The sequence below is a fragment of the Diabrotica virgifera genome, chromosome 3 (genome assembly GCF_917563875.1).
Source record: "Diabrotica virgifera virgifera chromosome 3, PGI_DIABVI_V3a".
NCBI classification, from domain to species: Eukaryota; Metazoa; Arthropoda; class Insecta; order Coleoptera; family Chrysomelidae; genus Diabrotica; species Diabrotica virgifera.
Window position 1 is genome coordinate 269380762 of NC_065445.1, and position 14534 is coordinate 269395295.

A 14534-nucleotide genomic window follows, 5' to 3' on the forward strand; every position below is an offset into this window, starting at 1 on the left:
AAAAAGGTCTATCCATCGATGCGAGAACGAAAACCATCAGACCAAAACATACAATATAATTAAAAGTGGTATTTTGTTATTTTTACAATTGTTATTGCAAGATTGCAACAATTCTATTACACTTTCACTTCACTAACAAATTTATTTGTGTCTATAGAACACTTTCGGTTATAGTATTTTTATAATGTAAGAAAAAGAAGTACACTGGATTAAATAATATTAGAACTTTATACTGAGAAGACCATTAGTATATCTATCTTCTTCTTGCGGTGGCTTATCCTTAAGGACGTTGACCATTGCATTTGCCCGTTTAATCTTATTTGCAGTCCCCCTGAATAGTTCTATGGAGGTCATATTCGTCCATTGTCGTAGGTTTTTAAGCCAATAGTTGCGTCTTCTTCCTGGTTCCATTTTGCTATTGAGTTTGCCTTCAATTATAAGTTGCAGCAGTTCATACTTTCGATTTCTTACGATGTGACCAAAATATTGTGTTTTCCGTTTGTTACAAGCATAAGCTCTCTTTCATTGTTCATCATCCGCAAGACTTCCGCTTTTGTCATATGGCTCATGTAGGATATTCTCAGCATTTTACGGTAGCACCCGCGTTCGATTGCTTGGATTATTTTTTGAGTTGCTGCTGTCATTGTCCAGGCTTCAACACCATCGAGCAAAGTGGAGAAAACTTAGCACTTAAGTATTCTAGTTCTCAATGAGATCTCCGGCTGGCGGTTGTATAGAACTTTTTGCATTTTGTAAAACATTCTACGTTCCTTTCCAGACGTGTTGTATCTTAGTGAGTAGTCCCAAGTTTCATCAAGCTTACTTCCAATCCAAGGTAGGTTATTCTTGTTACTCTTTCCAGATCTGTTCCATTGACATTGACCTTCACCCTTCTCTTTTAGTACTTTCTGATGACCATCCTTTTTGTCTTCGTTGTATTCAATTTCATTCCAAATTCTCTACAGGCTGTCGTTACTCGATCCATTAGGCGCTGCAGTGCTTCAGCATTATCTACCAGAATGACCGTGTCATCAGCGTATCGCAGGTTATTTATACATTGTATATTCATAATTATACTATCAGAGGTGCCTTCCAAAGCTTTCTTAAACGTTTAACAGCAAAGGTGATAGGACATATCCCTGTCTTACTTCCTTCTCGATATTGATTTTTCCAGATGTTTCGCTTTTTAATCTGATTTTTGCCTTTTGTTCTTGGTAGAGGTTTGAAATGATCATTAAGGCTTTATCGTCGATACGTTGCTTTAGTATGGAATCGCGAAACAAAATTCCTACCCACCAGAGATAACTTCCGTGAATCTGTTAAAAGCGATATCTGTGAATCTGTTTATTTTTTAGAGATTTTGCCTACATTCCACTACTCTGGCTACACGGGTTAATGGGGTAGATTGTAGACGAATGTGTATGTAATATCTAAAAAAACTAGAATGCAACTATATATTTAATTTATAATACTTATAAGTACAGTTATTTATGGATAGACGATACAGTATTTATATCAGACTTAGCAGCATGAGTTTATTATTTAGACTAACTCTACGATTTAAATTATTGCGTATCTATATTGTCCCGTTTTTCTTGAATTCCGGCGAAGACCCCTCGTGACGTCAGGCGGTTAAAGGCTTGAGCAGCGTGGAATCTAGACAGGTTTAGCAGGGAACACGTACTTTTACTCGTTTGTTCTAGAATCTAGAAGATAGATCGCTTTACTATTAGGATATGGAACCAGTAGCGTAACAATACTTAAACATATTTTTCTTTTTCAGCAAACAGTAACAGCAATGATACCCCTTGCGCAGAATCCACCTCGGACCACCACATATCTTCCCAATGGCACATGTCATCTCCACACCAAATACGGAACTTGAGCCCGTCGCTTCCCAACCAAGCAATATCGACCAGTTTGGGGCAATTAAGCCAGCCACTACCCCAAGGTCTGGGTAGTTTTAGTCAGAGCACCATGCAGCACGGTATTCACAGTTATCACCACCATCAGGCTCCAAAAACCTTCGGTCATCAACCGTTTTATGGATGGTATTAGAGAAAAGTGAACAAGAGTGTATTCGGTATTAGAAACTGTCATTTGTATATACAGGGTGAGTCATGAGAAACTGTACATACTCCTACCTCGTATAGAGGCTCCTATGGGGAATAACAAAAGACCATTAAAAAGTGTCTGCTCCCCTTGTTTAATAATATACGAGGCGAGTTTCGCATTTTGACAGAAATTTATATTCGTCATAATTTTTGAACGGTCAGATCGATGTGTCTCTTATTTTGGTCAATCGTTACACTATTACCACCTAATCAACTGATTTATTCAAACTAGAAAAAATCAGGTCCGGCTTTAAAAAATTAGTTCGTTTGGGTCTTAGAAAAAATTTCACCCTGTATACACTTTTTGAAAACTCGTAATATGAATTTTACAAATAAGACAAAATAGGCAATTAAAATGGCATATTTATTTTTTCCCCACACGATTACTTAATTTTTTATAAAATAATCAAATTTGACTATGAATTAAAAGTTTTTGTAAAGTAAACCATAGATTTAAAAAAATTAACTTTTATTACAAATATTAATTTTTTTTAACAAATATTTGATTTATGTTACCACCCATTCAACTGATTTATTCAAACTAGAAAAAAATCAGGTCCGGCTTTAAAAAATTTGTTCGTTTGGGTCTTAGAAAAAATTTCACCCTGTATACGCTTTCTGAAAACTCTAATATGAATTTTACAAATTGGAGAAATAGGCAATTAAAATGGCATATTTATTTAAATCCGGCTTTAAAAAATTTGTTCGTTTGGGTCTTAGAAAAAATTTCACCCTGTATACGCTTTCTGAAAACTCTAATATGAATTTTACAAATTGGAGAAATAGGCAATTAAAATGGCATATTTATTTTTTCCCCATATGATTACTTAATTTTTTATAAAAAAATCAAATTTGACTATGAATAATAATTAAAAGTTTGGTAAAGTGAACCATAGATTTAAAAAAATTTACTTTTATTACAAAAATTAATTTTTTTTAACAAATATTTATTTATGTTACAAATAGGCAATTAAAATGGCATATTTATTTTTTCCCCACACGATTACTTAATTTTTTATTAAAAAATCAAATTTGTCAAAATCGGAATTTTAACCTAAAACTGAAAAAAAAAGATGAAATCACGGTTTAACTCGCTACGACGTCCCATTTTAAATTTTTTTTTCTGAAATTTTTACAGCACATATCTCTTACCATTGTGAAGACTATGACAATTGTTGTAGACTTTCAGTCTTCTTCTCGTAAAAGTTATGAATTTTAAAAAATAAAAGGTGCAGATTCGTGAATTGCAAAGTTAAATCGCAAAAATTAAGTGAAAAAATTTAAAACTTATTTATTTGATCACGTCTATGTTAAACTATAGATTCCAAAGAGAAGTGTTATGGGGAGTTTTAGATCTAGACGTGTTATAGAAAAAAAAAATGGTGAAAATTTTAATTTTAAGAAAAACGTTGTTTACTTTTTTTTATTTTTATGGTAAAATTGCGATTTTGACAAATTTGACTTTTTAATAAAAAATTAAGAAATTGTGTGGGGAAAAAATAAATATGCCATTTTAATTGCCTATTTGTCTAATTTGTAAAATTCATATTAGAGTTTTCAAAAAGCGTATACAGGGTGAAATTTTTTCTAAGACCCAAACGAACTAATTTTTTAAAGCCGGACCTGATTTTTTTTAGTTTGAATAAATCACTTGATTGGGTGGTAAAATAAATCAAATATTTGTTTAAAAAAATTAATTTTTGTAATAAAAGTTAATTTTTTTTTAATCTGTGGTTCACTTTACCAAATTTTTAATTCATAGTCAAAGGACATCGCACACATCTTATGGAAAATATAATGTCACTCAAATTCAATAAAATTTATACCAATAGATTCGTTTTAAATTAACGATCAAATCTTATCATTGCGCCAACTCTCTATTTTCAAAAATAAGAGCAGAAATTGATATAAATAAATCTGAAATCAAATGGGAAGGTACATAAGTTAGAGAGAGAAAAAATATTTTAAAATACCCAGATTTTCGGTACTCCATAAATCAGCGGATTAGTTTCACTAATCCGCTTAGGCCCAGCGGGATTTAAGCTGTTATGAATAGCACTCAGAGCAATAATGATTGTAAACTAACATTTTATGGACTCCAAAAATGTGATTTCGATAAACTTTAATTGCAATTTGCGCCGTAATTAATCATAATTAAGAGTTGGCGCAATGATAAGAATTGATCGTTATATTAAAACGAATCTAATCGTATAAATTTTATTGAATTTGAGTGACATTATATTTTCCATAAGATGTGTGCGATGTCCTTTGATTTTTTATAAAAAATTAAGAAATCGTGTGGGGAAAAAATAAATATGTCATTTTAATTGCCTATTTGTCTAATTTGTAAAATTAATATTAGAGTTTTCAAAAAGCGTATACAGGGTGAAATTTTTTCCTAAGACCCAAACGAACTAATTTTTTAAAGCCGGACCTGATTTTTTTTTAGTTTGAATAAATCACTTGATTGGGTGGTAACATAAATCAAATATTTGTTTCAAAAATTAATTTTTGTAATAAAAGTTATTTTTTTTTAAATCTATGGTTCACTTTACCAAATTTTTAATTCATAGTCAAATTTGATTTTTTATAAAAAATTAAGTAATCGTGTGGGGAAAAAATAAATATGTCATTTTAATTGCCTATTTATCTAATTTGTAAAATTAATATTAGAGTTTTCAAAAAGCGTATACAGGGTGAAATTTTTTCTAAGACCCAAACGAACTAATTTTTTAAAGCCGGACCTGATTTTTTTAGTTTGAATAAATCACTTGATTGGGTGGTAACATAAATCAAATAATTGTTTAAAAAAATTAATTTTTGTAATAAAAGTTAATTTTTTTTAAATCTATGGTTCACTTTACCAAATTTTTAATTCATAGTCAAATTTGATTTTTTATAAAAAATTAAGTAATCGTTTGGGGAAAAAATAAATATGTCATTTTAATTGCCTATTTGTCTAATTTGTAAAATTAATATTAGAGTTTTCAAAAAGCGTATACAGGGTGAAATTTTTTCTAAGACCCAAACGAACTAATTTTTTAAAGCCGGACCTGATTTTTTCTAGTTTGAATAAATCAGTTAATTAGGTGGTAATAGTGTAACGATTGACCAAAATAAGAGACACATCGATCTGACCGTTCAAAAATTATGACGAATATAAATTTTTGTCAAAATGCGAAACTCGCCCTGTATATTATTAAACAATGGGAGCAGACACTTTTTAATGGTCATTTGTTATTCCCCATAGGGGCCTCTATACGAGATAGGAGTATGTACAGTTCCTCATGACTCACCCTGTACGTATCTGAGTTAAAAAACTTTGAACTTATAAATTTTTGTATATTTACACAGTCAAGTGATTTATATATTTGTTCTGCGTTATTAGCAGAAAATAGGGCTTTTCATTCACAGTCATTTGTTTCGAGCTTCTGTCAAATGTCGTATAATCCGTGTATATTAATATTATACACAGATTATTCAACATATGACAGAAGCTCGAAACACATGACAATCGATGAAAAGCCCTATAGTAGGTACACTTCGCGTCAAAAAAAACTGGTAAAAGTCTTATAACCGAAAATCGTGTTTTTCTAGTTGTGTAAATTGGTCTTGTCACATATGTCATTCTTATGTCTAGGCGACGTTGCCAGTTCAACTAAAATATTATATCAAACCAGGTAACAGCAGGGCTGTGCGGTAGACCGCAAGTTTTTAGTAGGTTTACTAAAAATTAAAACAATATCGAGCATTCTCGATTAGTCAGTCACATTTATTTAAACATGCATCCTAAAAAATTCTCTTATTAATTTTGTAATGTTCCATCATCTCAATTACCTAAGTACCCATAAATTAATTCGTGTTCTATTATAATTTATGACAGATATGACATGAATGGCAGATAATAACTCTAGACATGACATTAAATTATTATGTTTAATTTAAAATCGAGAAATGTAAAGCGTTTCTCGTAAAGTTGTGGGATACTAATAAATAAAACACACTGCAAAAATTAAAATTTGAAATTAATACAAAATGAATAACTTTTACAGTGAGCAAGTGTGGAACTTAAATATTATGTATTACAATAAAATTCGAAACTGCTGAAATATTAAGCACATAGGTGGAAAATGTCGCCTGTCAAAATGTTTAATATGTTTTATTAAATGTATTCATTTTTTTCGAATCATGAGAAATATAATAAGAAATTTTCACAGAAATACGCCAAAGTTAGGCCACACACATTACCATAATGTGTATCGGTTGCGTTCGGTCACAGTGAAGTTATTATAAATGTTGACAATTTGAACTATCAAAATTTTTATTTTATCATTTCTTGTTTAAAAAATAATAAAATTGATAACATAGCCTCAGTTGAGGAGAAAGTAATAATTATAAAGATGTTTTATTCAGTCAATATAGTGTGCGAACAATCAGGTAAATAATAACGTGGGCCTAACTTTTACACACATGCCTACTGTGGCAAATGGAGGTATTTTTCAAAATGTTGGAATGTGTTTAAATCCTAGAACAATTTTAGTTTTTGTTTTTACCTACAAATAGCTTCTCATGACTTTTGTTGTAAAATGATTAGGGAAGCAGGAATTTAACAGTTTATAATTTTACTTTACGATTCACCACCATGATTTTAAACGTTATTTTTTGTATTTAGATTTAGTGCAATTCCATTATCTGTGCTGGCAACAAGGCCGTGATTCACGAGCCATTGTGTCCAGTCTGAACACAGGTTTACATTGGGAAAAAAAAGTGTACCAGTTTTTTTTGACGCGAAGTGTACCTAAACAAAAACGGTAGGTTGGTCAATAAAACAGGCAGATTTGGAAAATGTAAATTTTGTCATCTATTTTTTTGGATTTTCTCTACTATAAAAAGTATTTACTAGTTTATTATCCAACGAGCATATAATTACTGACATTATGTAATAAGAGACGTTGTATATAGTTGTGCAAGCAAAATAAGAGAGTCCTTAATATTCAACACAGCGGGGTTCTGTTGATGAAAATGTGTACTTAAATAAACAAGAGATTATTCCATAAAATACGTAGATCCCTTGTTCATAGAATTTCACACCTTGAAGAATAGGATCCAGCTGAGCTGAGCTGAATATTAATGACCCTGTTATATATTTCTGCTGTGCGGGGTGCCATTGTCCCAGTTGTGAAATTATATAAACAAGAGATCATTTTATAAAACAGGTATATCCCTTGTTTATGGATTTTCACATCTCGAACAATTGCACCATGCTCAGCTGAATATTAATGACCCTCTTAGATAGTTTGTCAGACTATACTTAGAATACTATTCTTTGTCCTCGACTGTTATAATTTTCTCTAATGGCTGTTTCATTTCACGTCCCATTGATCGTTTATATTGGTGTCCAAATAAACTTGTAGTTATGCTGTGCATTTATCAGTACTTATCAATTACCACCAAAATTGCTTTAAATATCTCTTCTAGAAGAGTAAATACGATTTACTCTAAAAATTAGAGGCTATCTCTGAGACCCATCCCTGTCTGATGTATATCTTTATCTCAGCATATTCTGTCAGTTTACTGTGTTGATTTTCGCTTTAACTTTTTTATTATTCAAAATATTTATTTTTCCCCTTATTTTGATTCAAAAAAGCATCCTAATCTTCTAATTCTAATCTGCTTTTTCAAAAAATGTGGGTGCACATTTTGTTCGTTGTTGTTGTTAAAAGAAATTTACATTACTATGGCGAATTTTTTCATAAAATTAAAAACAAAACGAAAAAACGCAAAAACCTTTTTTTCATTCAACAAGTTTTGCTGAAAATCTTGAGAAACCGTTTTTACCCTTAAAAACTTACCTCCTGCCATTTTCCGACCTTAGACCGCACGTAAATTATTTTTGCTTTAATTTTGGTTATATTTTACTCCTTTTACAATGAGTCCATCCTGTTACTATTTTTTTTTCCAAAAATTGTCGGTCCAGGCCTATTTAAATGAGATACTTCGAAAAAAAAATTAAAGCATTTTAAAACTATCGTGGCCAAACAAATATTCACATATTCCGTCTCTCTAAAAATTTCATGGAAGAACTGCGTTTGACTGAATGATTGTACATAACTAATATACCCTAATCATGTAATAAAAACTAAGTTGCCTTAAATAATGTGATATTAAGGTACTTTTATCGTAATTTAGTTTTTATACGTATAGTACGACATCCCCCTGCAGAACCAATACGTTCAAAAATTAGTTAATTAAAATAACATTTTTATATTTCGATTTTAACAGCTGCCACAGGGTTGCCAGCTGTTAAAATCTCGAGGTATCAGACATAAAGTGACAAGATGACTGCTTCAACAACTTGCATTCGCCATCAAACATTGTTAACCTTGTCAAACCAGTGGCGTTGCTCGCTAGCATTCTTTCACTTTATCTCTGATATCTCGTCTTTTTAACAGCTGACAACTCTAATTTTTAGCCTTTTTTTAGAGGCAATTAGCTTTAATTTGATATAAACAACATGCATCTTAATTAACTAAATTACAAACGTATAGTGATTCTACAGCAGGATCTTATACTAGTAGCTTTACACCAATACAGAGATTTATTTATCATAATTGTAGGAAATTATATTTTTGTAAATATTGTAAATATATCTAAAATATTTTAGTGCAGTCACTGAAGGTTTTCACCTCCGATTTCGTTGAACCTCCATCGATTTTCATGAAAATTGGTGAGTGGTTAGAGGATATCTCAAGGAACAAAGGTGACATGGTGCAAACTTGCGCTTTTACCCTGGGGGTGGATGCCACCCCTACTCGGGGGGTGAAAATTATTTTATTAAAAATAATACCATAAGTCGATAGAGGGACAAATTATAAGCAAAATTTGTTATATAAAGTTATTAAAATAAATCAACACTTTTTGAGTTATTAAAGACCAAAGATTTTATTTTTTCGTAAAAAAATGTATGTTTTAAATCGGTTTTTCACGTATAAATCAAAAACTATAAAGCTTTTACAAAAAAGTTATTATTACTGAAATTGAAGATAATAAAAAATTGAATACACTCCTCACATAAAGAACTAAACTTATGTTAGTTCAAGGTGAGTTATTGGCAATTGAATGTTTACTTTTTTCGACGAGTACTTAAATCTAAGTATTCAAGCTTAAATAACGGAAAAACGATGCAATGTATAAAATATTCCTGCTAAACATTTGCCAAAGTACTTCGCAATACCTATCAAATGAGCTACAGAACAAGGTAATAGCGTCAAAATTAAGCAAGTTATAATGAAAATAAAAGAACCGTTTCGAATTTTTTAGGAAAAAGTGAAAAATGAAACATTTCGCCATTTCCACAAAAGTTAAAATTTATAGTAATCCTTACAAGAACTTCTTTATATTAGCATAAGTAATGTTTTCGATAATTTTGAGCGGTTTAGAATGCCTATTTTTGAAAAAAATATGTAATTTAAAAAAATCATAATTTTTAAAATTATTGTAATTCTCATATTCTTTTGATAGTAACTCCAAAAATACTCAATATACGTAAAAAATTATATATAACCAAATTTTAGTTTTTTCTGTGACAAATATTTTACCTGTTTTACTATTTCTATAGGGTAAAAAATAACCGAGATAGAAACGTTTAAATCTTAAATTTTGCTGTGGGAACCATGCAACCGGGGTCATTTAACCTTTTATTTTGAAAAAAGTAAGGAGTTTAAAAGATTAGGTTCAACGTGCTTAAATAGCACTTGAAATTAAACAGTTTTTAGATGAACCTGATACCGTAAACATGAACGGAGTTATTAAAAAAAACAACATTTTTTGGAAACATTTTTATAAGATAAATTTTGAAAAAATTTTGGAGCATAAATTTTAACGCTATTAACATGTTCGGGGGCTCATTTAATAGATATTTTTAAGTACTTTGACAAGTTTATGTTATAAAATGCATCAATTTCCCGTTATTTCCGCTTGAATACTTAGAGTCTTTTACGCGCCGAAAAAAATATATTTTCAATTATCTATAACTCACTTTTAGTTAACATTAAAAGGTTTTTGTAGTAAGGGGTTTATTTCATTTTTTATTAGCTTCAATTTTGATAATAATAACTTTTTTGTAAAAACTTACACTTTTTGAGTTATTGATGAAAAATTGGTTAAAAACATGCATTTTTCTCAAGAAAAATTAAAATCTTTGATATTTAATAACTCAAAAAGTTTTGATTTATTTTAATAACTTTATATAACAAATTTTGCTTGAAATTTGTCCCTCTATCGAATTATGGGGTTATTTTTAATAAAATAATTTTCACCCCCAAGAAGGGGTGGAATCCACCCCCAGGGTAAAAGCGCAAGTTGGCACCATGTCACCTTTGTTCCTTGAGATATCCTCTAACCACTCATCAATTTTCATGCAGATCCATGGAGGTTCAACGAAATCGGAGGTAATAGCTCATATCTACCTTCAGTGACTCCACTATTTTTATATGTTAGAAATTGACTAGAAACACTTGTCAATTAACAATCTTTTAATTGGTTGTAATTTGTACCATTTGAAAAAATTAACTGTAAGAAATTTATTTTTATAAGAAAATTCTTTATCTTCTACATATTGTTCTAAAGGTTTATTTGTGGCATTTTATATTTTATTAATGAAAATTAACTACAAATTAATAATGATACTGCCTCTAAATCGGAAGCAGTTTTGAAATTACTCTTTTTAAAAACTCGAAAAGAGAAATAAATTATCATGGTCCTGGTATTACAATAGTAAAGAACTATTAACACTATCGATCTGCTCTTAATATACTCAATCCGCCCTGATTTTGTCCAGTATTGTTGAACATAGGCCCCCTCCAGATCTTCTTCTGTTCTGCACCTCTGCTATCCAATTCCAATTGGTCACAATTCTTTTGAGGTCGTCGGTTCATCGACCCGTGTTGAGCTGCCCCCCCCCCCCACTTGCAAAAATTAAAAACAAATAGTCCTGATTCATACGCTATTTATGAGCTTTCATATTCCGCAAATTAAAAAGTTTGAGCTCGTTACACTTAGCAGGAATTTAATATTTTAGTGGGAGGCTGAGTCAGCCCCCCACTACTTAAAAATAGGGATATTGAATCGATTTTTGCTGCAGAATTACGAGCTATTTATGTGCTCTTGAAATGATATAGTTTCGATTTTTGACCTTATCCCCTTCACCCCCAAACAACCCTTTAATTGATTTAACTTAAGAGAAACATGCTGAAAAAAATTTGTATTATATATCTGTAAATATATCGTATCGCTGATATAATTTGTATAGCTTATATATTCTAAGAATAAACTCTTAAATCACGCGCATTTCGATTATTGAGCTACAACCCCTTCGCAAGAAAACCACCCCATTTTCCCGGATTAAGAGATAATTTCACTTAAAATGAATTAAATTAATTATTTGGCGACTACATCGTTTAATAATTTATGAGCTCACAAAATACACGCATTTCAATTATTGAAGTGCAATTTTCTTTCTATAGTGCAGTCACTGATTGTAAAAATTAACCCTGATCTTCGATTTCGGTGAACCTCCATTCATTTTGACAAAAATAGGTGAGTGGATAGAGGATACCTCAAGAAAAGTAACATGGTACCAACTTGCGCCTGGGGTAGATATCAACCCTTCTCGGGGGTGAAAATTGCTTTATTAAAAATAACCCCACAAATAGGTAGAGGGACAAATTCTAAGCAAAATTTGTTGTATAACGTTATTAAAGTAAATCAATACTTTTTGAGTTATAAAAGATCAAATATTTTAATTTTTGTGAAAAAAAATACATGCTTTACAACGATTTTTCATAAATAACTCTGAAACTGTAAGTTTTTACAAAAAAAAATTCATCACTAAAATTGAACCTAATAAAAAATATAATAAATTCCTTACTTGAAAAACCATTTAATGTTAATTTAAAGTAAGTTATAGGCAATTGAATGTATATTTTTTTCTGCGAGTATTCAAATCTAGGGATACAATCTTAAATAACGGGAAAGCGATGCATTTTATAATACTTACTAAATACTTGTCAAAGTACTCAGAAATACCTATCAAATGAGCTCCAGAAGAAGTCAATATGATCAAAATTTATACTCCAAAAAATTTTCCAAAAAAATTATATTGGTTTTTTTTGAAATAACTCTGTTAATTTTTATGATATCAGGCACATCCAACTATTTGAAAAGTAATTTCAAGAGCTATAAAACTGTATTACGTGTAATCTTTCAAATACTTTATTTTTTTAGGGTAATAGGTTAAAGGGCTCCGGTTACATTGTTCTCGCAGTAAAATTAAGGCTTAAACGTTTCTATTTTGGATATTTTGATTCATACAGAAATCAAAAGACAAGTAAAATCTTTGCTAATAAAAAAAACTCAAATTTCGTTATCTATTATTTTTTACGTGTAGTCGCCAAATAATTAATTTAATTTATTTTAAATACATCTCTTTCTTAAGCCGGGAAGACGGGGTTTTCTTGCGAAGGGGTTGTAGCTCAATAATCGAAATGCGCACGATTTAGGATATTATTCTTAGAATATATAAGCTATAGGAATTATGTCAGCGATACGATATATTTAAATTTTTTTTGAGCATGTTTTTCTTAAGTAAAATCAATTAAAGGGTTGTTTGAGGGTGAAGGGGATGAGCTCAAAAATCGAAACTATATCATTTTAAGAGCTCATAAATAGCTCGTAATTCTGCCGCAAAAATCGATTCAGTATTCCTATTTTTTAAGTAGTGGAGGAGGGCTGACCCAGCCCCCCACTAAAATATTAAATTCCTGCTCAGTGTAACGAGCTCAAAATTTTTAATTTGCGGAATGTGAAAGTTCATAAATAGCTCATAAATCAGCGCTATTTGTTTTTTAATTTTGCAAGTGGGGGAGGGGGGCAGCTTCAACAGGGGTGGTTCATCGCGTTGGGGTCTTCTTTGGCTTCGCTTGTCTGACTATGGTCTCCAATCAAACTTCCTCGTTTTTTACTCTATTTCTTAAGCTTATTCTAAGAAATTAAAATTCATTTCCAAAAAATTTTTTCGTTGTGTCCTCAATTTTTCCGCTGATGTTTTTGTGAGAGTCTGCTTTATTTTGTATTGCTGAAGTAGGCTTGGTTTTATAATATCATCCTTAGTGTTTCTTTTTACGTCTTTCTCATCTTTTTTTATTTCATATTATGAGTAAATCAGTCAAGACGAATATAAATGAATACCAGATTATATAGATATTGCAAATAGGTCTTTGAGGTTTATTGCTTCACTCTTAGATGTAAATCTGCAATCCAAAGTCTATATTTTACCTTCACACGATTTAGTTTTACGTATCTACGTTAAAAGATTTATGTACTATAAATTATTTGTCTTATTCAATGTGTTATATTGTATATAAAATAGTATTTACCAATATAGAAACGTTTTTAATTTCAATCCTACCCGTCCCATTCCTTAAAAGGTACCGAAATATATAGTGAAACTCAGAAACTCTCAAAAAATTATAATTCATATAAATCTTGTAAGCTGTTTGAGATAATTGGATCATTCCATGTTTAAAACTCACTCTGTATATTCATTAAATTTTAAAAATAATTCAATTAAATATTATTCATAAAATCTCGAGATATACTACATTCGCTCTCGCGAGATTTTTTTTGACACTGACGTTAGTAATTTCGTTTTTGAAAAATTCAGTTGTCAGAAGTGACTGGAAATTACTACAAAACCAACGCACCTGCTCATATCCAATATTATTAATAGTAAACAGACATAATAGTACATTATATACCGCGGGACTGAAGTAGTACATTTAATCCTGAAGGTAAAGTTTATGGCCCGACCGCAGGGAGGGCCATAATTTACCTGAAGGATTAAATGTACTTCAGTCGCAAGGTATATACGATACTTTTCGTACTTCCGGTATGATTTTATTAATTATTTCAATAATTTCAATCAGTTTTTTCTCTCTTCAACTCATTTAATAAACTGTCTTTAAAATAAGTTACCATAGTAACATTGCGTTGTGACAGTTATAATTTAGAAACATTGTCATTACTAGTGTCATTGTAAAGAAACATTGTTATTGATAATTATTGGTATCATGAGTGAAGAAGGTGTATCTGATATTGATAAAAGAGCAGCCGAAGTAGGTGAAGAATTGTTACCACCGAAATCTAGAAAACTATACGAGCAGCAGTACGATGCTTTTAAAAAGTGGTGCCGCTTAAAAAATGTGAGACAACCTACTGAAAATGCGCTGTTAGTCTACTTCGATGATAAATCAAAAGCGGTTTGTGCCTCAACTCTCTGGGCACATTACTCAATGCTGAAATCGGTTATTAACATTAGAGAAGATATTGATATAAGTAAATTTCCAAAATTATTAGCTTTTT

The 14534-nt window shown here is 30.7% G+C and overlaps 1 protein-coding gene across 1 annotated transcript in view; it reads left to right on the forward strand.

Moving 5' to 3' along the window:
• Positions 1-2379, forward strand: part of LOC114328271 (protein gooseberry-like) — a 118135-nt gene extending 115756 nt beyond the window's left edge. Inside the window, exon 7 of the mRNA XM_050647381.1 lies at positions 1784-2379. Coding sequence (XP_050503338.1) covers positions 1784-2058 — 275 coding nt within the window. The 3' untranslated portion in view covers positions 2059-2379. The remainder of the gene's footprint in view (positions 1-1783) is intronic.
• Positions 2380-14534: the final 12155 nt, after the last annotated feature.